The sequence below is a fragment of the Etheostoma cragini genome, chromosome 14 (assembly GCF_013103735.1).
Source record: "Etheostoma cragini isolate CJK2018 chromosome 14, CSU_Ecrag_1.0, whole genome shotgun sequence".
NCBI lineage: Eukaryota > Metazoa > Chordata > Actinopteri > Perciformes > Percidae > Etheostoma > Etheostoma cragini.
The window spans coordinates 21,318,879-21,342,978 of record NC_048420.1 but is presented as its reverse complement, the minus strand read 5'-3'; the positions used below and the strand labels follow the sequence as shown (position 1 = coordinate 21,342,978).

Sequence of the window (24,100 nt, the reverse complement as noted above, 5' to 3'; positions counted from 1 at the left end):
CAAATATGTCTGCTCTGCAGGCCCAATTGGGGTGTTGCCGGACATTGTTTGGTGATTCTACTTAATGTTGAAAACACAGCTGATCACAGGTGGCGATTTGTAGTCCATAATATATGTGACAATAGATAATATATGTAAATATGGAGGATTTAGTTTGTTTTAATGTTACACTAGAACCAGATGGAATTCCAGTGCTGTGTATAAAAGCTCTACACCTCTAAAGGTCGAAACGTCCGAGAGTGGTCAGGTTTACTTACTGTCTCTTTTTTTCACCCGTTTTTATGTCAGGGGAAGCTCGTTCGGGACATATTCAAAACACAGGGACATGTGTTGATGGATGACATTGACTTTCAGGGATGGTGTATCAATATCAATAAGCAGCATATCAAAGATTACTCAAAAGTTAGACTTTTGATCGATCAAATTACAAGACTAACAGCTACAGGCATGCTCGTGGCTCTGTGAGGCTCTAATTAGGCCCAGCCTTTCTTTGAGCTAAATGGGAACGTAACCATGCTAACATGCTCAGAATGACAATGGGAACCTGCATCTTAGTTTACCATGCTGTCATTTGGTAATTAGCACCAACAAGTGCAACTGAGGCTGATGGGAACGCCCTTACTTTTTCAGGTATTTGGTCATAAACCAAAATATTGGATATTACACAATTTTGACTTGATTAAGGGGTTTAAACAGTCAGGGAATGTATGTCTTTACAGAATTTCATGGCAAGTTATTAATTAATTGTTGGGATTTTTGAATCTGGACCAACCCACTGACATTGTCATCCATACAGCCAGGCTGCTAAAAATGGGATGTGTAAATGGACTATAAACCTCCACAATCTGTACGGATTGCTGCAAAAGGTTTCAAAAGCTGCACACTTTCAACTCAACCCAGATAAGAAAAAGTTCTGGCTCAACTTATGTTGATTTAAGAAAATAAATGGGTCAGTTATGGCAAGGGTAAGGGGGTTTTGGTCCTCAAATGGACCGTCTCTAACCAACCACATATAAGATATGCGCATCATTTGCATACTAGGCCATGTGCAACAAACCACTTGTAATCTGGTTTAGAAGCTGTGTCTTCAAAAAAGGCTTTAGTGTGGCTGAGATCTGGTCTAGCTCTGCACAATATATCAAGGTTAAGTTGGTACCTTTGCTTCTTCACTGTTATTGCACGGCAGAATATCGGCCAACAGTAAGTAATAATGTGGGTCAGTTCTGGGCTTCATTAAAGAGCTTTCTGGGTGGTTTCAACACAATTTCTCTGTTGATGACAGATGTCAGCTGTCCTGTGTGAATGCCACCTCAATTCAGCAACAGCCGGCTTCACACTCTGTTACAAATCTTCGCGCTTGGCAGATATGCCCAACTAGTTTATGATTCAAACTGGCAATCTTCCAGTCACAGGCCTTGATCTGTAACTGTTTGCCAAGGCGAAGAGAAAGACTTAGAAAGTCTTAGAAAAAGCTCAGTTTCAAGTTAGCATTTAAGCGTCTGCCTTGCTAAAGGATCCTGAGAAACCATACCAGCTGGGGCTGCAGTGTTTATTCAGCTCAGTTAGCATAGCTTCCTGCTTGCATTCTAATTACTTTGTACTCAGAATGCCTCAAACTGATGTGATGAATAGCAGCCAGCCCAATTGGATGCAATGTCACGAAACACATCAGGGATGGATACTCTCGACTTGTTAAAAGTTGCAGATTATTCCAAAGCCCTTTCTGGCACAACTCTGCTTTACTCTCTTCTCGTTTCTACACGGTCAGTCTCTCTTTCTGTTCTCCATCGTCGTCACTGTTTAAACCTCTCCCCTCTCTTCTGCTTATCTCCATGTCTGAACTCTCACCCGACTTGTTTCATCTCAGTGCTCCACGTCTATATCGGCTCTTCGGTTCTTCTCCTGTCCTATGATATCATCAGGTTTCAGAATGATAAAATGTCGTTTTTGTTATTGCTGCCTGGATTTTAATTTGATATCATATATGATACAACTGACCCAATCTTCCACTATTCAAAAAGAATCTATAAATTGACCTAAGAAATATTTATAGGAAATGAAACGACAAGGTGACCGCACAGCGGTATGATGTCAATGTTGGTTTGTTGGTTTTGAAAAAAGGTCCTGCTGTCCAGGCTTGCATGCTCAGTATCTTAAGGACTTATTCAGGCAGCCTGCTAACATTTGTCCCTGTGAGCATATCTATGATTTTTGATTCTTGTGTATATTTGCACAACAACAGCTTTAAAAATAAAACCTCCAATGGATACATTTAAAGTCATTACAGTATTTTCTACCTGAAGAAACAAGTTACACCGTTGAGGGTGATGCTTGTAGGCTGATGATATGCGTAGCTTTTTTAGGTTTATTTTGTTGTTTGGTTGTACATATTTCTTAAATCATAAATAATACAGCACACCATTATGTTGACATATTTGCAGTCCAGCTGTAGCAGAACTTTATCAAACATTAAAAAAAATTATTAGAAATTTAAACGTGGTCAGCCCAAGCTTCTTCAACCAAACAACTCGCACACAAACCAATTTCTCCACTGACATTAGCCTCAATTAACCAGCCGCCAATGCACTGGTAAAGAAAATGTGTTTTCAATAATTGCCTTATTTTTTCTTGTAGTAAAGTCTTTCAATCCCATTATGTCCATTACTGTCCCAGTACACAGCCGCATGCAAGAGATTGAAAGGCATTTTGGGGAAATGTCCTAAATCACATCCTGCAGTACAACGTGACGCATGTTTAAGAAGAGTGGGTAACAACAGAAAAAAAGTAAATTGCACCACTTGACATCTCAAAATAATGGAATTCACTGACATTTACGGATTGATTTATTGAAAGTGTGTCCAAGTTTGGATCTTTTCTTTTAAGAAAGGAAGGACATTTTCATGGGACATTAACCACTTCATAGAACAGGTCCAGTTTGATTTGACAGAGCTAATGTGACGGGAGAAGGACGAGCGAGGGTTTGCATTTCGCTGTGAAGCCGTATGTATTTGATGGTTCACTACAATTGGGAGACAATGTTGCAAAAGATCTGTGAAGATGAAGCTCACTTATAACCTATTGGTTTGCAATATATTCATAAATTTACAAGTTATGAGCTTTGTTTTGGGATTATTATTTTAAGAGCGCATTCCTGCTGTCGTTAAATCCTGCAAAAACCCATAAACTGGATTTAAAAATTGCAATGCTCCATCATTTGGATACTGCAAGACTTCTTAAGAATCTAGCTGTACTTATTCTTTCTTTCTCTGGGATGTTGAGTGGCCTAGGGTCACACCAGAGGGCCTACCCCCCTCCCAGAGTTTCATTTCAGCCACGGTAGGATGTCACAGTGTACAGAACATGCACAACAAACTGATTGACCTTCCTCCTCCTCTGCTGTCTCCCTGCCCTCTTTCCTCTTCTTCTCCTCCTCTGCCTCATGTCGGATGTCTTTTCCTTTTCGCTACCCTTTTTTTCATCTCTCTCCTGCTGCTGCACATTTTTGTCCCTCTCTTTTCTTTTTCTGACTTTTACCTTTTTTCCCACCACCTGTCTCCCTCGTGTTTTGTCCCTAGCCAAGCCTAAGAACTCGGCCAACGTTGTGACCGTCCAGGCCGGGACCAAGTCGGTGGTGGTGGCCCAGTGCGAGGCGGCGGAAGGCAAACCGGCAGCCACCATCAAGTGGCTGGCGTCGGTCGGAGGCAACCACTCAACCAGCACCACGAACGGGCCGGACGGCACTGTGACGGTGCGCAGCGAGTATCGGCTGGTTCCCACGCCGGCAGATAACGGCAGGGAAGTGACCTGCATTGTTGACCAGAGGACCCAGGAGCAGCCATGGGTTTACCCTGTCAAGCTCTCGGTGGAATGTAAGGAAGACACACACACTTTAATAATTTAACTTGTGTTTAGATAATGATGTAATCTTGAACATAATCACGCATTGCCAGACCTTCCTCTACAGGGCTGTGGCGGAGGGTCTTGCTAGTCCACCCAGCATTCTGGGATGGGAGAAAAACGGGCTCTGGCTTGACAGAGCAACAATGCTTCTGTAAAATAGCCTCGGGAAAGGACTTGTTTGGATGCAACGTGTACATTCAAAAGTTGTTTTAGTTGTGCAACAGAAAACTCTGATTCAACTGATAAAGCAAGCTGTCTCGATTTACCCTGAAGAGATCCGAGGAGAAGTTTCTGTAGTCCTCATGAATTCACCGGAGTTAAGAATTCACACAAAGAACAAAAAACTCAAAGAAAGTTGAAGGTGAATAACATCAGGACAAAAATTAGGGACATCCAACGGGACTTTTGGCGGCACTGGAACTACCCTGCAAATGGTCGTCGATATAGACTATATTAACATAAATAAAGCATGCTACAATGTATCATGGGTCCAAGTAAGAATACAAATAACCCGGATCCAACTGCCAACACATTTAGACACAGACCAGTGCCTTGCCAGGGCCTGTAGACCTTCACTTTGGCAGACACCTGCAGACCCTTCACCACTAATCCATTGACATTTCACAGACTGCCAAATATAAAAACAATCAGCCCACATTTATATCAAAGCTGTGAGACTATAATGATGAGGAGATTATACTTTAATGTTAGTGTGCAGCAGTTTCTCCTTCCCTCTTTTTGAAACACTTCCAAGACACTTCTCTCATGATCTAAATAACAAAAACATCTGGTCTATTTGCTGTAACATCTGGGAACACATTTTCAGTTTTGCATAGTTTAAAAACTGTGGGTGTAACACAAGAATACAAATAAACCCAATTCTTCATTGCTTTAAGTCAGTGTTTCTGTAATGCATGGTTGTGTAAAGGCCCATATGCATACACTATGTAACCACTAGTGCACAGAGTCTGATTGTAATCTAACTGTACATGGTAATGGAGGACAAATGTCCTCTCTGTCTTCATGTACTTTGCATTTGATTCATTATTGGGGCAGGTCATAGTGCTATTGGCTGCTGGGACTTTTTGTACTGAAACCCCCCCTAAAACCAACTGTTCCTTAAGCTGTTTTCAACCTTTTCTTTAAGCTATATGATGCTTACCACATTAACCCTCATTCCATTAACGATTGACTAATAAACATTTTAATTAACAAATTCCTTGGAATACTTACATTACAGTCAACTTACCATAATGACATTTCATCTACCTTTCATTTTTGTTATTGTGATCCTTGCCATGATTAATCATACCACCTCATCCTTCAAGGTCTGTGTGTTTTCCACTGTTTCTCCTTATTTTTTAAGCAGATTGTGACAAATTAATCCGGAATGTTTAAAAGATTTTGCTTAAAATTTAAGGACAGACCACTCATTTTAACACCTGTGCCCAAACTTTAAGAACAGCTCTTAAAAGGAAATTTCACAAAATGTTTGCACTCGAGGAGAATAGAAAGCTACTAATGCTCATGTTTATACACACACACACACACACACACACACTCTCACACACACACACACACACACATGCACGCCGCTTTCATGTAATTTAATTAATTTTCATAGGATTAAAAAACCAGAGCGGTTCAATGGGGCTTCACAAAGATTTAGGGATGCTGACAGCATTGTCTCAACTGTGTGACCTCGCTGCCATTTACTGCAAAGATGGAACAGATCGTCTTTGTTCCGCCTCTTTTAATAATCTGCCATTTTGTTATGTGTGTATGTAATCAGATTTATCGTGTGTGTGTGTGTGTGTGTGTGTGTGCGCGTGCGTGCTTGGGTGTATGCACACATGTAATCACTCAAATGTGAACACAAAGAAAGCTGAGGCATCTCACCGGTCAAGCTGTTGATGTGTATGCTGTGAGCTGTAAGACAACATGTTTGTACTTATAGGGACACTCACTTTGTATCTCTAAACTTAAACCTAATTCTAACTTTAAAACCAACCCTTAATTGTGGTGAAGAACGGCAAAAATGTCTTCTCTCTGACACTCGGTCCTCACAAAGAGTGCCGATGCACACGCACACACACACACACACACACACACACACACTGTGACTCCTCACTGTGTATGTGTTAGTTTAGTGATGGTGTGAGGGATCATGTCTCCTGTCTGCTGTTTAACTTACATCAGCTTTTATAGGTCAACACTCTCTAGGAGAAACACACACTTAACCTCACACTCCTCTCTCTCTGTCTCTCTCTCCCTCTTTCTTTTTACCCTCTCAGAAAGAGAGATTGACAGAGAGCTAAGCTTTTCTGTTCTGCGGGTTTTTTAACTTCATACACACATCACTTTGGTTTGCTTTCACTGTAAAATAAGATTCTTATGAGAGTGACGCTAACTGATTTTCTCATTCTTCCAGTGTGAGAGTGCCTTAAATAAAGGGAGAAAAGCTCTTTAAGTAGTGAGGTTTTTTTACAGCACAGATTTCTCACGTCACTATACACACAGGGCATGCCATCCCTTTTCTGTCTTGTAAGGAGAGATTCATGAAGACAGTCTGATGGCATAGTGTTTATGATTAATCCTCCAACACCCTCTGACAGTGCACTGTACACTTTTTGTAAGAAAAGATGCTTGTGGCTTTGACCCAAAGGTCATTATGAACTTCACAAATATGTATATTTGTATGTTTGTATAAGTATGTACATCTGTTGATCCTTAAAAAAAAGTTAAAGGGTCTTTTAAAATATAGATTTATAAAGTGTCTTAATGTTCTAAGTTTCAAGTCCAAGGCCCTGAAGGCAACAGGATTTAGGAAATAGCATAAACAAATAACATCAACAATGCTGTTCATTAGACAAATTCATTAAGACAAATGGCATTAACATTGAATGTGCTATGTGCCAAATCTTTTTTATTGGAAAAATGAGAACGTTCATATGAACTTATGAAGCCATAAATATCATCTATTTCCCTGAACCCTATGATTCGTCAAGCTAACTCCCTCTTAGCTTAAAGAAAAACAGGCGTTGGCAAAGGGATCTGTGTTGTGAATTCTGAGCAAACCTCAGCAGAAAATCTGAAAAATCTTTGTGAATCTCAGTTTCATTGATAGGTGATGAAAAAAAAATTGCATGCTTGTTTATCAACTCTCAACTCTCTTGTTTCTCTCTCTCTCTCTCAGTCCCCCCCTCTGTTTCCATAGAGGGCTACGACAACAACTGGTACGTCGGCCGTTCAGGCGCCGCGCTGATCTGCATGGCCAACGGCAACCCTCCGCCCACCATTGTCACCTGGACCGCGTAAGGAACCCACTCCGTCAATCTGTACATGTTGACACGCTTGCCTCCACCTCCCTTGGAGAGAGTGTGACAGAGTTTCTAATTGTTGCTGTAATCCCGACAGAAGCCTGCGCACCAATCCTTCCCCTTTAAGGATCATTTCATAGTGATTTTCAGATAAGAAACAAATGCTGTTCCCATGTCTTTTGCTCATATCAGTGCTGTCTTTGAATACATAAACAGTCTCTTTATTTTCTCCTTGTTTTTCATGTCTTTATCATTCCCCCATCTTTCTCTGTTTCTTATTTTCCTCTTCTTGCCTCCTCTCCCTCTCTCATATCGATTTGTCTTTTTGATATTATTTTGTTTCATCTCATCTTGTTCAATAACTCCAAACATATGGTCTCCTCTCTGTTTTTTTCTTCTTCCCTCTGTCCTCTTTCTTATTTATTCCTCTGTTATCCCTCATTTTTCCTATCCTTTTCTTTTTCCCCATCCATTCCTCCTCTTCACCACTCAACCCCCCTGGACTCCTTCCTTCCTTCCTTTCATCCATCCTTCCTGTCCCTCCTGCTACCTTCTCCCCAGGGCGTCCGGTGCTCTGCCGGACTCGGTGGAGGTGAGCGGCAACAAGTTGACGGTGAGGAAGGTGGACGACGCCGTCAACACCACTTTCATCTGCGAGGTCAAGAACAAGCACGGGGCCAGCAAATACCAGATCACCACCATCGTCATCGGTGAGTCCCTAGAACTAAAAACAACACACGCACATAAAATGCTGCACATGTGTGGAAGTGTGCTCAACACAGAGCACAGGACAGATGCATGTATACATTTACTTGCAAATATGATGAACACAAACAGGTGACACAGCACAACATACCAACAGACACAACGGGAACATTTTCTCAAATACACACACACACATACTGAGAATCCCACTTGCTGCTTATACTACCATATATTATCCTGTGCACAGGGGTATGTGCACATGTACAGTCTGTTTTGTGCGTCTTGACACGTCCACACTCAAACACTCAGATAGACGTTTGCATGCACATACAGGCCACATCCGTCCTCAGACATGCAGATACACTTGCTCACATGCATGCACAGAAACCTATATCTCTTTCTCTCTCACACACACACACATGCTGGGATCAGAGCTGATCTGAGAGCTGCGGGGATGCTGGTCTCTCTCAATCTTCACATTGGATTTTTTCCATCTCTTCCTCTTTGCTGGCTGGCTGTTCAGCAGAGGCTTTTGATTGACCTTTTCCCCACAGCAGGGCCAAATTGCAGGACAAGGGCCAATTCAAAATTTTTATATCTTTAGATCGAAAACCACTCTCTTGAAACTGGAAACTATACGGCCAAGCTGCGACTGGGAAACTGTAGCCCTGCTGGACGTAAATCAAATGTGAATGGTGATTTATGAGTCCGAGAGTAGGCCCTCGTTGCAGCGTTCTGGCCCTGTAGTGGACACGACACTGTTGGGATTCTTGAAGGCTTTAAAAATTCTTCCAATGGGTTCAAGTTGGTGTGAGCCAGTTTGCCTAGGTTTGTTTTTATTTGTTTTCTTCCTTTTTTTTACGTTTTCCTTTCTTTGGATCCACCACTTTCTTTCAGGAACTAACACTTCCTTAAGTTTTCTCTCCCCTTCTGTCCAGTACGAGTATGACCGTTGTATCTGCATGCACTCCTGATCTAGTCTGGTGATTCAGCTGCTGCTGCCGCAGTGTTCGGTTGTTGTTTTTTTGGTCTTTCCCCATGACACTTTCACACATTGAGCCAACACACACACACACACACACACACACACACACATACATCTGCTCTCGCAAGCACGCACACACCAACCCAGGAACATGTGCACATGCTGAAATGCTTCACTGCAAATCAGCAGGTAGGCCTTGAAACCTGTAAGCGTGTCTTTTTATTTTAATCCGAGTGTGTGTGTGAGTGTGTGTGTGTGTGTTTTTTCTCACTGTGTTGCACTCCCCACTGCCTGCTTTAATGGTCAAACTCTTTCCTTCCTTCTTCTACGTACAACTCTTTTTTTTGTCGACTTAATTGGACTGATCACTAATGCTGATCTTACCGTGAAACAAACCCAAAAAAATAAAAATAAATAACTTTCACTCTTTTGCCAAAAGACAGAGAGAAAGCTACATTTAGAAAATCCGTGGGAAATCAGTGCTGGAGATTTGAATTGTCTCCTTTGAGAACAAAGAGGCTTTGTAGCCAGGCAGTGTGTTGGGAGGGATGTGTGGGAGGTTCAGAAGTGGCTAAGCTGCTACTGTTCTCGCTGGAAGCGTAGCAATGTGACTGACTCAAAGTATCAGGGAGGGTACTCTTTCCCCTTCTAGCACACATACACACGTACATAAGCCTAACAACCTGAAATCCTTTGCAGACACATGTAACATCTTCACACATTACTCACAAAGTACACACTCATACTTTGAGCACTTTGAATTTGGCATATTTTTTTTTTACCTTTTACAAGTACCTGAGATCAAGCCCAGACATTGTGATCCATCCTCCTCTGTGCTAAATGTGTCCTTGGTGTTTCACCGTGTGCTTGTATTCCACCACAGTAAAATAACTGAATGGGTATAAAGTCACTTAGTGACTTAATCTCCCAGTTTAACACGTTTACTTATCAAGTGAGTGCCAGGACTTGAAGCTGGCGATGTGTGGGCTGACAGAGCGCTTTGCCGAGTGAACAAACAAGCAGCTTTTCTATGCTGTTTTTTCTTTTTCTTTCGCGATTTAGCTGACACACTCATCCAAAGTGACTTCCCACGAGCCCAAAGGGGAATCGCTGTGATCGCTCAAAGGCACTTGGCTGATAAAGAGTGACTTTGGCTGTTGTAGTGAGTCAGAGCTGTGACCTGTATTTGTACATGGCAGCCTCTTCACCTGACCTGCCACCTGTTTATTGTAGAAATCATCACACTTCGGCTGTGCTGCTTTTAAATGCAAATTGTCATTTCAGCATTAATGTGATTCTTTAAAAAATTAGCTTGACAAATTCTCGCTTTTTGCTATTGATACATTTGTTGGACAGGAAAAATTGCCCTGGGCTCAAGAATGAGACTATATTATCATTTAATTTGAGGAGTATTTATTGGTGTATATTTACAGGTTAGCTTTGAACTTACCTAGACTACGTTTACACCTGGGCGGCTATATCCATAAACGGACATTTAAACCTCTCCGGTTTCAAAAATAACATTGTGCCCAGCTGTCATTTTTCAGAAAAGTGTCATCTACACATATCTGTGTACATATGCCATCAATGCCGTCAAGAGCTTGCCAAACCTGTAGGTGGCAGTGTACCGAGAAGCTCAAGCCCACGTTAGCCAATTTAATTTGTTAACCATTGTCTTTCAAAATGCCTATTGTCTGCTGGCCAGGGACTACAGATGGAAATTAGCCGTAGAGGCTAAAGCTGCTCCTTTAACTGTACAGGGAATTAAGGGGGACTGTCCACGTTATTATATACCAAAATAAACTAAAATAGCATCGCAAATGGACACTGAATAAACTCCTAATGGTGGTGACAGCCGGTGAATCGTGACCTATAAAATGAGAGCCTCCCTCAAAATGAATTGGGCCACCAGCTCACTCCCTCGGGCCAGTCATCAGAACCCCAGCCCGATGACTATTTAGAATCTTCTTCTTTTGCTTCGGCCCACATCTGAAGGCAGTCCACCAGGGAAACTCCCAACACTCCAGATGGCCAGTCTGCCACTGGTAGTGAATCACAAAACGACTACATCATTAGATTCACCTTTCTAAAACGCAGATACGACTCATTTTGCAACATGTCAGTTACTAATTAAAGCACACACCAGCAGTTGAACCACTGAGCCCAATGAACAAATTAATCATATACCTGCCTGTCTGTCTGTCCTTCTAAGAAGTTTTTTAAGTCTCTAACAGAAAGTGAAGGTTTTTATTATTTGAACAAAAACAAATGAACATATACTTAACTCTAGCAATCAAATTGCTGAACCAACTAAACATTTGGAATAGTTGATTATTATCATGATCAGCATGCAGGGGCATTTCTAGGACTTGAGCACGTTCGGGGCTTAGCCCGGACCCATTCAAACAAACTAAATGTAATGCATGCAGAGCAGATCACACAAACTCAGCTTGTTAATAGCCGTGTATGTTCATTTCAGCCGTCCTGTTTAATGATATTATTTAGATGGCACATACACTTGGCCTAATCACATCTGTCCAGATTTGTGGGGCCAGACACAATGTGGATGGCGTAAGGGGGGGGGGACATTTTAAGAACATTTTGATCATTAGACACTTAATTTCCTGCCTTCTGGTAAACTTTCCTGCACCTATTTCTACCTTTTTCTGCATCAATTTATGTTGCAATATCTTTATTTATGTAAAGGGAAACATAGGTGACAAATCAAAATATGAAAACATATTATGTGGTAAAGCTCTCAGGCATTCTGTATTTCTTTTCAGATATTTATTCTCCTGTAGATTAACTTTTCTCATTTAATGTTATCTCTGCTGAGTCAACACACATCTAGGCCTAATTTACTTTTCCCTCCTCTTTTGCGTCTTTTGTTGACGGAGTAACCTCTTTAAATGTGCATCTGGCACTTATTCATGTGAATTATACATAAATTCATTTTGATGAATTAATAAACCCGTGAACTGCAATATTTCAGATGTGTTTCAGGTTATACTCAAAACATTCTGCACACTAGAAATATAACTCATCCCATCTGTTTTTTCTGGCTTTGCGTTGTGATAGCTTGAGAAAAATAAAGTTATAATATTACGTATAGTGTAAAGTCACAATATTTCCAGAAATAATCAACCTGCACCATAGCCTGCTGTGCATTACGTGATTGCTCTGCCGTTGTGATAGATCCCAGACCCTCTGACAGACCCCTTTTGGGTCTCTGGTCTCTGAATGAAACAATGTTTAGGGAAGTGGTTTAACACTGCTTTACATCAGAGGTGGAAAACTAAAACTACGGCAGAACTACATAGAGTACAAGCGCGACACATCTGCCGCAGCGCGCCCACGGCGCAGCACGTCCATTATGATTACATAAAGCTTCACGGACCACAGAAGCCTGCAGCTCGTCTCTACAGAGAGAGGGGACTCAAAGCGACGCACGGGTCTGCTTCAGAGCTCTGTGTGTTTGAGCCTGAACCATAGATGGAAAACGTCAAATCACTGGAACTTCAAACAAAATGTAGCAATATTATTTCCCACCTAAACCTCTGTGTTGCCTGCATTTTGGATTTAAATAACACTCTGGGCTACCGTCATGCATTCAGAGCTGAAGCCCTAAAAAAATGACCCTAGATGTCAGCATGCATACATAGGACAGCATAGCACAGTAAATGCTGTTTACCTTGATGACACGTTGGAAGCAACAAGTACATGTTGCGTCTTTTCTTCTATCCTTTAATTGAACCAGCTCCATGGCTCACTCCAAAGTCATAGTTTAAAATCATCCTTAGAAAGAATAAAACTATAACTATTACATCTTCTAATGTTTGACTATCCACCACTAACGACTAATGTAATCTGTGTTGCATTTGCTACAGCTCTATTGTGATTTCACAATAAAAGCCTCCCTGTGGTTCGGTAATGAAATCCTCTTGGTACTTGAAGCTCAACCCAGCATGACATTTAGCGATGATGCTTGTTGTCTAGTCACCTGCAGTACCATGCATGCATCGGGCCAATTAGTTCAACAGGAGACACAGCTTTGGTTGAGGAAAGAGGACCATTACGGGTTGGCCTGAGCTGACCTTTTTACAGAGCAGGCTGATAATATCAATGCAGTTATCTTCTCCTGTGATGTAGACAAAATGCATAATAATTAGCATGGCTCTGAATGCCACGTTGCAGCTAAACTGTGCTACACCGAGAATTGGAGATGAGTTTGTTGACTGTAGTTGATTCAGTGATGGAGTACCTGACTTGGACTCATTCACTTATGACTTTAACTAGGACTCAAGGAGTTATGAAGTTGGACTCAAGCATTCGTAAAAATAGGACTCCAAGTTTCTGACTACTTTTATGTGTATAAAACAGCCAATGGTGTGGTACTCGAGTCCGACTGGAGTTGCTATTCTTCAGACTCATGACTCGACACTGACTCAACCTAAGGTATCAGTGACTTTTTGGTAAAATGAACTTGGACTAGGACTTGAACACTGGGGACTCGAGACTTGACTCAGACTCGACAGTTTGTGACTTGACTACAACACTGTGGATTACAGCTTTAGTTTTTTTGGCGTGCAGTTACAGTAGCGTGGATCATAGAAAGCGGTTTTCTGAAGCTTTCACTAACACAAACATGGCTTGATGTCTTATCTTAACACAGTGCCTTCAATAAAAACCAAAACCATACCATGTCTTTGAGTCACAGTGATCCTGCTTCTGTTCACTTAACATCTGTGTTTCCTGAAGGAAAAACCATCACAAGTAAACCGCTTTTCACTAGCTGTAGTGATAGAATTCAGCTCTCAGCACGAGATCTAAACTGTCGGGCGGGGAAGGTTCCGACTCTTAATAATGTAACGGTTAATACCCCGGCACTTTGTGTACACGGGCTCAGCACAACCCGCTGATGTCCCTGCTGAGAACTGTTAACAGCTCCTCTCTGTTCTGTTAATGGTAGATGAAAGCACAGTGCTGTCTGGCTTTTCTGCTGCCGTCAAGCAGATATCACGTGACATGACTTCCCCTCAGCCTCCACCGGGGCCACAACTTAAAGGATGTAAAGATGTGGGGTTGCGTGTGAAAGAAAGGGAGGGGTGAAGAGAGGTGGGACAGGAGGAAGGAGAGACTGAAGTGGAGAGGTAGTGGACTTTGAGGCATTTTGGGACACACGCATACAGAGACACACATCTACAGACTACTTCTATTTCCTTCTCTTTCCCATGTTGCCTGGGCTCCTAGGAGTAAATGCTTCTGTAGGACAACTTGAGAATTTTGTGAAGTTTTTGCTGACAAGAGTGAAACGTGTACAGCAGTCCCCTTAACACACACACACACACACACACACACACACACACACACACACACGCACACACACACACACACACACACACACACACACACACCCTTACCTTCCATCGGTTCACATGCACATGATGCCAGCTATGCATGGCTTGCTCGGTTGCCACGGTGCCAGCTGGATCTGCCCAGCACACCGTGCACAGAGAGAGAGAGAAAGAGAGAGAGAGAGGATGTTGGCAGAAAAAACTGTTGGAGTGGAGGATGGGAGTGGATTTGAGGTGGGGTGGGCAGCAGAAAAAAAGATTGCAGAAGGGCTGAAAACTGAGATAAAGGCCGGTGTGGGGGGGTGGAAATGGAGAGGGCAAAAAAAGCAGAGAGCGATGGAGAGGCACAAACAGAGGTATCAGCAGGAGGAGAGCGTCAGGAAAGTCCTCGAAAAAGTCTCATGACTTCTGGTCCAGTTTGAAAGAGCAAACTGGCAGCAGGCTGTGACCTCCGCTGTCCTCTATCCCTCTGCTCATCACTTTATCCCCCCTCCCCTCCTCCCCCTCCCCATCCAGCCCTTTCATGGGGAGTCCAGCTGGCACTGGGCTGTGGGCTATTGTTGTCGTTCAGATACACACACACACAGACACACACACACCCACACACACGTACGCAGTCACATCTGAGGGGACCAGTGGAGAAGCATTTCCTGGATTGCCTGCAGCAAGCGAGATAGCTGGCCAGCGGAAAGGCACATATTCACTTTGTGGATACACACATACACACATGCATATACAGTACACACAATGGTACACACAGTGTTTCAGACATGCACACATGAACAAATTGGACTATGCAGCTCTGTGCATAAAATAATCAGATGATCTAGTCATTGGGGGGAAAACAGCACTGACTCTCTGACATAAACCGTGAGCCAAGCCCTGCACAGGCTTAATAAAACTCACACACTGCATGCAGACACACACCCACACACACACACACACACACACACACACACACACAAAAACACACACAGGTTGGAGTGGTAGTGGAATAGTTGTAACAGTATAATATATTCTGAGTGTACATTACTCTGCCAAATTTTGATATAACAAAGTAGAGTGTTTACTTCTAAAAGCTTGTTTTTGATTGGTTGGCACATGTATAGTATATGCATGCTGTATATTTAATTGCAGATTACATCAACAACAACACTTAAAGCTTGATGCTGTGAATACAGGAAATGGACCTAACCATGAGTCAAACTGATTCAAAACAAAGAAACACATTTATTACAACAAATAAGTAAGTAGTTAAATTATTCAAGACGTTTAGTGAGGGAGCGCTTCTTACCTAAGGCCATTAGGATGGTAAAGGATTGTTTTCATCCCATTCATTTTAGTATTCTTTCTTCTTTATTGCATACTAGCTTATTCAGCATCCAAGTCTGTACCACCGTGCATGTCACTGCACATATTGAATGAGCAGATGTCAAACATTTGAATCTTAATATCTGGCATTTCTCTGCCTCCGCATCTTCTTCAGCTCTTTCTTGTCCTTCTCTTGTCAGTTGTATACAAGCCGTCTTGTCATGTGTTACTGTTTACAAAAAATGTAACACACAGAAATGATGATACATGCTTGTTTCAGTTATACTATGCGTATATTTTGTATACTTTCTAGACACACAAAGTAATCCGTATTCAGTACTGTGTGTAGAAAGTGTACTGGGTTACACAGTTTCATTGGTAATGTGTTACTAGTCTATATCCCTGACATTCCATTTCTGGGATTGCTCTCGTTCAGCCAGATATTCCACCGGTTGTCACTCTTTTTCAGATGTCCTGTAACAGATGTCCCAATTCCTTTTGCTGTCTTTTTGTTGGCGTTTTAAACTCCGGAGGATTTATGAGGACTATGGTTACCTGCCGTCAGATCACTGCAGGGTAAATCCAGGAACACGATTGTTTTGTCTTTCATTAAAGTCACTATGTCAGACTAGACATACTTGTTGCCAAAAAATGGCACCTGCTGTGTCTTAGACAGAAGAGGGGCAACACTACACGTATGACACCGACCAGGCCCCAGAACGATTCTCACGTTGCTGTCGTGAAGATCAAGCGTGAGGTCACAGGCCGACGCTTTGGTGGAGCAGCAGTACTCACGAAAATGTTTTAAACTGACCGTTGTCAATTTGAAATAAATATAGATTCAGCAACTGCATGGCATTTTTCCCACTTAAAATGTTTTAAGAAACACGCTTGGGTGAACTGTGTTACAGGAACCTACCCCGTTCTGCTAATACATACAGGTTGAGCCAGCCATACACTTCTTTCTCACGCAATCTTTCTCATACACACATGTTAAGTACAGACATAAACCATAACTGCTATGTCTCTGGAGCTAATTGGGGCTTCCTGTATATGTGATGTGTTGCTACAGTAACAGACTGGAAATGGCCTTCTGTTTAGACTACCAGTCACTTCCCATCTAATCTTCATGTCTTGATGGAGCTGATTTAGTTTCATCTAGTTTGGGCCCCAGGCCACAACACTGTAGCGTCGGATTTAGTGAAATGCAGGGTGAAAAAAAAGAGCAAGCGGCTTCTCGTGGAAGGTAAGTGGGGTTCTGGTTTATTCTTGGCTCAGCTTGATGGGCTTGGATATTAATATCTTCACACTGCCAAAAATACAACACAGCAGATGTCTAACTAGAAAAAAACTCTGTTTATTAACATAAATCATAAAATCCACTGAGAAGACAAACTGGGGTGGTAGTCTTTAATTAAAAAAATGCTGTTTGCTTGATTTAGTCTGGAGAATCTCACAGGATCAGTTAGCCGTGTAATATTTGTTCGGTGAGATTTTGAAGCCTTGCTGTTGTGTTTTTACCTTATTGTGATGACTACCTGTGTTCGGCTCGCAGATTTACTGTTAGGATTCATCAAAGCTGGAGGCTGGAGGCTGGAGGCTGGAGGCTGGAGGCTGGAGGCTGGGTTCTGCGACGCGGCTAAAACCAACAGCGTTGTTGGAGCTTCACTACAATCCAGCATGTCGTGTCTGTGTGTGGTTATTAACACACCACCCAGGGAGAGGTGGTAAAAGTGTCAGGGATTGTTTTTTTAGCTGTGACCAATTCTTGCAAATAAATCAGTTATATCCACCAGTAAACAGCCAGGGCGTCGGGGGAAAGGAGCTCATTTGTTAGGGGTAAACACAATTAAAGTCACAATTAAAATCGCTACAGATTTTAGCTGATAGGAGAGATTGAAGGGCAGATGGTTGAAAAGTTTGAGGACGATAGTATCGACTTTCTACTCACTACAAAAAAAAAGGAGGTGAGGTGATGAATGTGCAATACTTTTAATAATAACAAATATAATTCCCATAGCGTAGAAATCCCTTTTAATTTCATTGTGATTTCAGTTTGTATAATTACTGATCTACTTATCAGTTGTGTTACTCAGGCAGCTCGGGGGCGAATACAAATTTTGGCAGAAACACCCAGAGGGGAAGATTTCATCCAGACGAGTTTTATTTCCACAGCAGAGTGATTTCCCGAAAATGAGAAACAAGAAAGTAAGGGAAAGGGTTCTGTCTATTTTCTCCGACAATCAAGAAACAAAGCTGTTGATATCTGATCGAAACTTTCGAGAAATCACAGAAAAAGGCTCCGCTGTTGCCCCCTCTGAGTGACTGTTGGAGCCGTGGTCATGTAGGGGTAAATTCTGTCAGGGAGATAAAGAGCTGAGGAGAGCCTCCAGGCTATGGCTTATCACACACACAAACACACACACACACACACACACACACACACATATACGTGTGGGGGCGGGTGTAAAGCCATCCACCTAGATTGATTTGAGGTGGGGGAGGCTTATATCTGACCTCAGTATCAGCGGGTGCCTGGCAGCAGTAACTCCCGTCTATTTCTCTATCTGTCTCCCAGCAGGATGACCGTCCAGTCAACAGATTACTGAAAAACTAAATAAAGCTTTCTGTATGTAACATTTCCACTGGCTCACATTTGGGGTTTATGACTAAAACTCATTCAGGATCCCAGAAAGAGACTGACCCGAGGCAATTAGGGGAAGGGCTGCGGTGTTTGCACTTATCGAGCAGCGGTTGAAAATAATCATCCCGTCTCCAGTTGTGTGATTTTTGGTGGTCGATGACTGAGACTGAGAGCGGGGTTGAGCCCACAGGCTTGTTGCCTTATAGGTAAAATATCAGCTGTGTTTCCAAGCAGTAAGTAATGCCTTGAAAATCTTCAGCTGTTTATTTCAATATCTCCACACCATTTGGCATTGCATAGCGTGATAACTACTTTTGAGTCATAATTATACAGTATTATAAATTATTTGTGTTCAACTAACACAGCCATAAGGAGTCAGAATTAAACCCCCAGTGCTTCTTCTTTCTTCTTTCTTTTTCTTGAAGATTTAATAATAATAATCATTCGGAGTAGAACTATCATAGAAAAGGTCCGGATTACATTACATGAAATAGACACAGTGCAGTTTAACCTAAGGACATTTTAAGTATAGATAACACTCTCGTTTTCTCATATTCACATCATCCCTCTCTCAATCTTATTATTGTACATTATACATGGAGAAGCTAATGCAACAAGTTGTTTCCCTGTGCCAGTTGTGGAACAGGACTCTGGGAAATGCAGGATATTGCAAGCTTAAACGGAAAGATTCAATTGCAAGTAATTATCTGATCTGTCAGGTACAGTTATCCAAAAATAACACGTAGCACAGAGACTAATTCCCCCCCACCCGCCCAATGAGATTTTTTTGATGAAGTGTTGACTGCGTATTTGTCCTTGAGTAAACTTGCTGTGTGTGTGTGTCTGAGAAAGTGTGTGCGTATAATGTCTTTAACATTACATGATCTACAGCTGTACCCTGTTCTTCAATATGCAGTGCAAGACACCTTCAGGGGAAGAATAGTAAATGTGTGTTAGAGACATTCGAGTGGCCTGGTGGCGGAGAGAGAAGGTCTCATTATTGAAAGGTCAACAGCTCAGTCCCATCATCAGCCTGTGTGAGTGCACCAGCAGCCCTCGCTGCAGCGCCACTCCCTCAGTATTTCTATAGTTCGTGCTAAAATGTCAAATTTGATCTCGTAGTTTCTTCCCGTTAAGATTCAATGCTGACTTTTCATGTTAGGGTGTTGTAAGAGAATGTGCAGCAAGTACAGCAGAACATTTCAAAAACACACCGGATCCATGCCGCCAATATACAGTTTGTCAATTAGGCCAGAAAGACTAGTTACAGCATGTACTACAAGAATGTATTCCAAGAAAAGTATTTAAATGTCTGATCCTAAGAATAACATTATTTGAGCTAATTGTGTGAAGTAGATGGGAATTTGGGGGAATCCCTGTGTGTAGTACATAAATGACAAGTCATTAGGACTAGGCCTGTAATTGGCTTATAAAATAAAATACTTCCATGGAACATAATAGCTGTACATTCGCAAAAGTGGCTGTGTGGTACAGGAACAAATTAGCAGAATTAACAGAGGGGATTAGGCCTTCGACAAACTGAAAATTAACAAAAATAGGGATCAAGAGGTGAGAACGGAGAAATGTGTAGGGTGATGGCTGCACAGAATGAAAGTCTGGTTATTTCTACCAAGTCTCTTTGCTAGATTATTTTCCGGGAAGCGAGCCAAAAAATTGGTGTTACATTCTCAGCCGGTGGCTGTTCCTTTTTTTGTCCTTCAAGACAATGGCAGTACCCGGGACAAAGAATTAAACTGGAGTACAGCGAGACTTTCTTTCTCAAGCCTGACACAGAAGGTCTTCTTTTAAAAGTCAAAGGTGCCGTCTAGTTTATCTACAACTATTCTTTTAACACGCTAAAGAGGATGCAGGGAAAACCCAACCAGATCACGCAAAGGTCTCAATCTGATAAGGGAAAAACTAAACAGAGAGAGGTCTGCATTGTCTCCAACTCCTGTATTCTATACTGTTTATTAAAGGGATGTAGCTGGACCCAGCTGGCAGTTAAGGACCAGTTTTGGGCTCAAGGACAGACTGTCTTTAAATCTGTGCAATGAATTGACACTGGGATGCCTTTGTTGGTTAAAGCTATATGACGTAGTTTCTGTTACCCTCCATGAGGAATTCTAAGTAATGACGACAAAACTATCATCACATCCACATGATACAAGCCTTCCGCTATTGCGCTTCACCCCCCCATCCTTCCTCCACGCAGTTGCTAGTAGCCAAGGAGGGACTTGAATGTAACAGATAATTAATATCAAAAAATTACAGAGTTATTTAGGAAATTAGCTTTATAATGCGACCCATGAACTCATCTTTAAAGGGCCCTCCGAAAAGAAATCACTGGAAGGGAAACACCGAATTCACTGTCCAAAACCCTACCAAACTGGTCTGTGGAGTATTTGACTCCCCATCAGCCAAACCTAGCCTTTACTTTGATATGGATCCATCTTGTCGAAACAGGATGCATTATTGATACGCCAGCAGAGTTGGAGTAAGAGCAAAGCGGTCGATAGTGTTGAGTATTGCGTGGTATATATTCTAAATATTTTAAAGAGAGGTACTTCTTTCTCTACATTGCTTGCCTAAATATTTTACGTTTGGGGCCTAAGCGGGTTGATGCAGTCAAGATTTCAAGACATTCCCTTTTTCTCCTGCAGCCAGAAGAGAATGGTGAGCTCATTGATGGAGCTGCACTGAGCCGAGCCACTGCTGGTTTCAATCAGGGAACAGGCAGTGTGTGGGTGACCCATGAATGCACATACGAACACGCGCTTACTCCTAGTCTTGTCCAAGTACTGTATCCATCTCCTCTGGACTTCTTTCCAGTTCTTTGTTTTTCTCTTTTCGGTATACTGTAGTCGTGGTTTTGCTGAATCCAAGTTCAAACTTCCACAGCTGACTGGCTCAAGGCAGAATTACATGCAACACACATACAGGAAGACTGTATCTACTGCACATTACATACGACGGATAACATCTGTGCACTCTGTACATACATATGTGTTTTTTATTATGTGGTAGTAATGCACAAATCGCCATGCTGCAATTTATATGTGCAAATACTGTGCCCGTATCTGCCTCGGCACACATTTATTCGTTCTATGCACATTCAACTTTGGACCCATGCACAAGGCTCATTCTTCACAGGACTCGCAAGGTCAGGTGTTAGTTGTGTTACCTGCAGTCGAAGCTTGGCGAGGGAACGATCCATGATTACCTCTGTGCTTCTGCTACTTCTCAGCCGTTTTTTTTTTCTCTCTCTCGCTCTCTCTGTCTTTAATACAGTTCATTCCCACAGCCAGGTACAGATACACAATCACACAAATACACACTCACCAATCCACACACACACTCACACAAGTACTTACGTAAGCAGATACAGTGCATAAACGCAGACACACACAGTCTGCAACTCTGTAGAGACAAACATGCATGCGCACACATTCAGACACACACAAAACATCCAATTTGTGTCGAAGGCTTAGTGACATTTCTCATTTCTCTCAGTGTTGCAACTTTGAGCTATTCCCTTCTGGCCTGACACATCCAGAGACCGCAATAAACTCCTGAGACCTCAATAAACTATGTGTGCATGTGTGAGTGTGTAAAATAATGGGCCAGATAGAGCTTTGATAACCTTGCAGACCATTGTGTGTCTTTCAATTAGCCAGCAGGACTTGTTCAGGGCCAGCCGGGGTCAGACAGCTATCACAATCTGCAGCTAATCCACTACGGACTGATCAATGCAGAGAGAAGGAGAGGGGCAGCAGGGGTACAATGTCAGGAGAGGGGAGGGAAGGAGGGATGTAGGGGTATATGTTTGAGGGAGACAGAAGGGAAAGGTTAGACACGTAAAGTACTTTGGACAGGTAAGAGAAAGAGACAGGAAACAGGAGATGAAGGCAAGATCGACGAGAGAGAGAGAGAAAGCGTTAATAGGGCAGGAAATAATAGAAAAGTAGCCTGGTCCCAGACCTTTAAATCACTGCCCACATCTCCGTTTGTTCAGTGATTTATAAAAGGTCTGGTGTTGTGACCACTGACAGCAGTTTCGATTAGTTCGTCCAATCAACAATGTAGTAGGGATGCGTATCTGTTAATGCTAAAAAAGAATGATAAGATAATAGTGGGATACTGTATTAAGATAGAAATTAGGAAACCAGGTGAGACCAATTCCTTTTTTCATTTTTTCATTATGACATAAGCCCCTCTATTGGCCAGGCAAGGTAATGTTCACTGTACAGATTCACCTGTTTAAGTTCAGACTTTGTCAAACAGGAACACACAGACGTGTAAATCAATTGCTTGTTTGCTGTAATTACTGCTAATTACCGTTGTCTTGTACCACTTTAGTTTCCAGTAAAACATGTTGCTTCCTTAAACATCCCATGAAACGGTGCTCTTTGGATGCTTTTATGTAGATCTTAGTGGTCCCCTAATATCATATCTGAAGTCTCTTTCCCAAAATTTAGCCTTGGTGCAGAATTACAGCCACTAGAGCCAGTCCCACAATGAGCTTTCCTTAGGTTGTGCCATTTCTGAGTCTGCTTTTGAGGATGAGAGATGGGGGGCCAAGGTGGATACTGGGGGTGTGGCCTTGACCAACTGCCACTTTGCTCTTTTGAAAGCCATGATCTCTCTCTCATGGGTGGACCAAATTCTCTGGGCGGGCAAAGCAGAGAAAGGGGAGGTAGCCTTGCCCCTTATGACCTCATAAGGAGCAAGATTGCAGATCGGCTCATCTGAGCTTTCATTTTCTCAAAGGCGGAACAGGATACCCAGGGCTCGGTTTACACCTATCGCCATTTCTAGCCACTGGGGGACCATAGGCAGGCTGGGGGAACTCATATCTATGTTAAAAAAACATGCAATGCCATGGGACTTTTAAAGCAAAGATTATTATTTTTATCCACCATATGCCCTCAAAAAATACCCTATCTGTTGTGCTGTAAATCATACAAATGTCTGGCAACAAACTGTGCCTAAAATCATTCACTCATTGACTTCTCCCTACATTATGAACATTATGGTTTACTGTTGATCCTTCAAATAGACCCTACCACAATGTTTATTTACACACAATTTACTAGCTTTGAGCAAACAGGACAGAGGAACATCTGGACATACTCTCATCTTATTCATCTAAAATGTATTTGTTGCTGTCAACACTGTCACTAACGTTAGGTTGGAGACTTAATTTACCTGTTGGGCCACAGACTGACAGTGTTGTGGTGTGTTAGTTGAGTTATAAGTGTACATTTAGCTAAGCTGGCAACAATTCCGGCTGTCTGAGGCTAATGTGCTGCTACAACATCCAGTAGCCTACAGTTGGGCAACTGTTTACTGTTTTACTTACAATCCTTGTGGACTGTACGTGCACGTTGATTAGAATCCTAGATCCATATGTCCTATATACCAGCAAAAGAAACACTATACTGTAAGCCTTTTACACAGCAATGCAAAGACCACGCGTACATTAGACATTCTAAAGGCCCCGCTTGGAGTCATTGTGCAAAAACATCAACAACTCTTATATTAAAAACTCATTATATAAGCAAGAAGTAATTCTGGGGTTGGGGAGCATTATTGCTGTCTTGATCTTTGCTTTTCATTTCCACACTCCTGATCATATTCATGAGCAGGGCACGAGGAGGGGAGAGGGGAGAGGTGGATAAAGAAGCAAAAAGAGCAGTGGCTTTAGAGAACTGCCTTAATCCTCCACACTGAGTTTGCTGGGGTTTGTTCTCCCTGCCTGGCACCTCAATCCTTCCTCTTCTTCTCCCCCTACCCTTTCTCTCTCGCTTTTCTACTGTTTGGAAAGGATGGAATGAGCAAAGGCACACAAGCGCATATTCATCTGCCTCTCTCATTCTCG

At 42.2% G+C, this 24,100-nt stretch overlaps 1 protein-coding gene across 2 annotated transcripts in view; it reads left to right on the top strand.

The window, feature by feature from the left end:
• The window catches only part of LOC117956670 (nectin-2-like), a 273,954-nt gene that overhangs the window by 129,442 nt on the left and 120,412 nt on the right, over positions 1-24,100 (top strand). For both annotated transcript variants that reach the window (XM_034891867.1, XM_034891866.1), the window contains exons 4-6: positions 3,576-3,869; positions 7,097-7,214; positions 7,782-7,930. In XM_034891867.1, the coding sequence (XP_034747758.1) occupies positions 3,576-3,869; positions 7,097-7,214; positions 7,782-7,930 (561 nt within the window). The remainder of the gene's footprint in view (positions 1-3,575; positions 3,870-7,096; positions 7,215-7,781; positions 7,931-24,100) is intronic.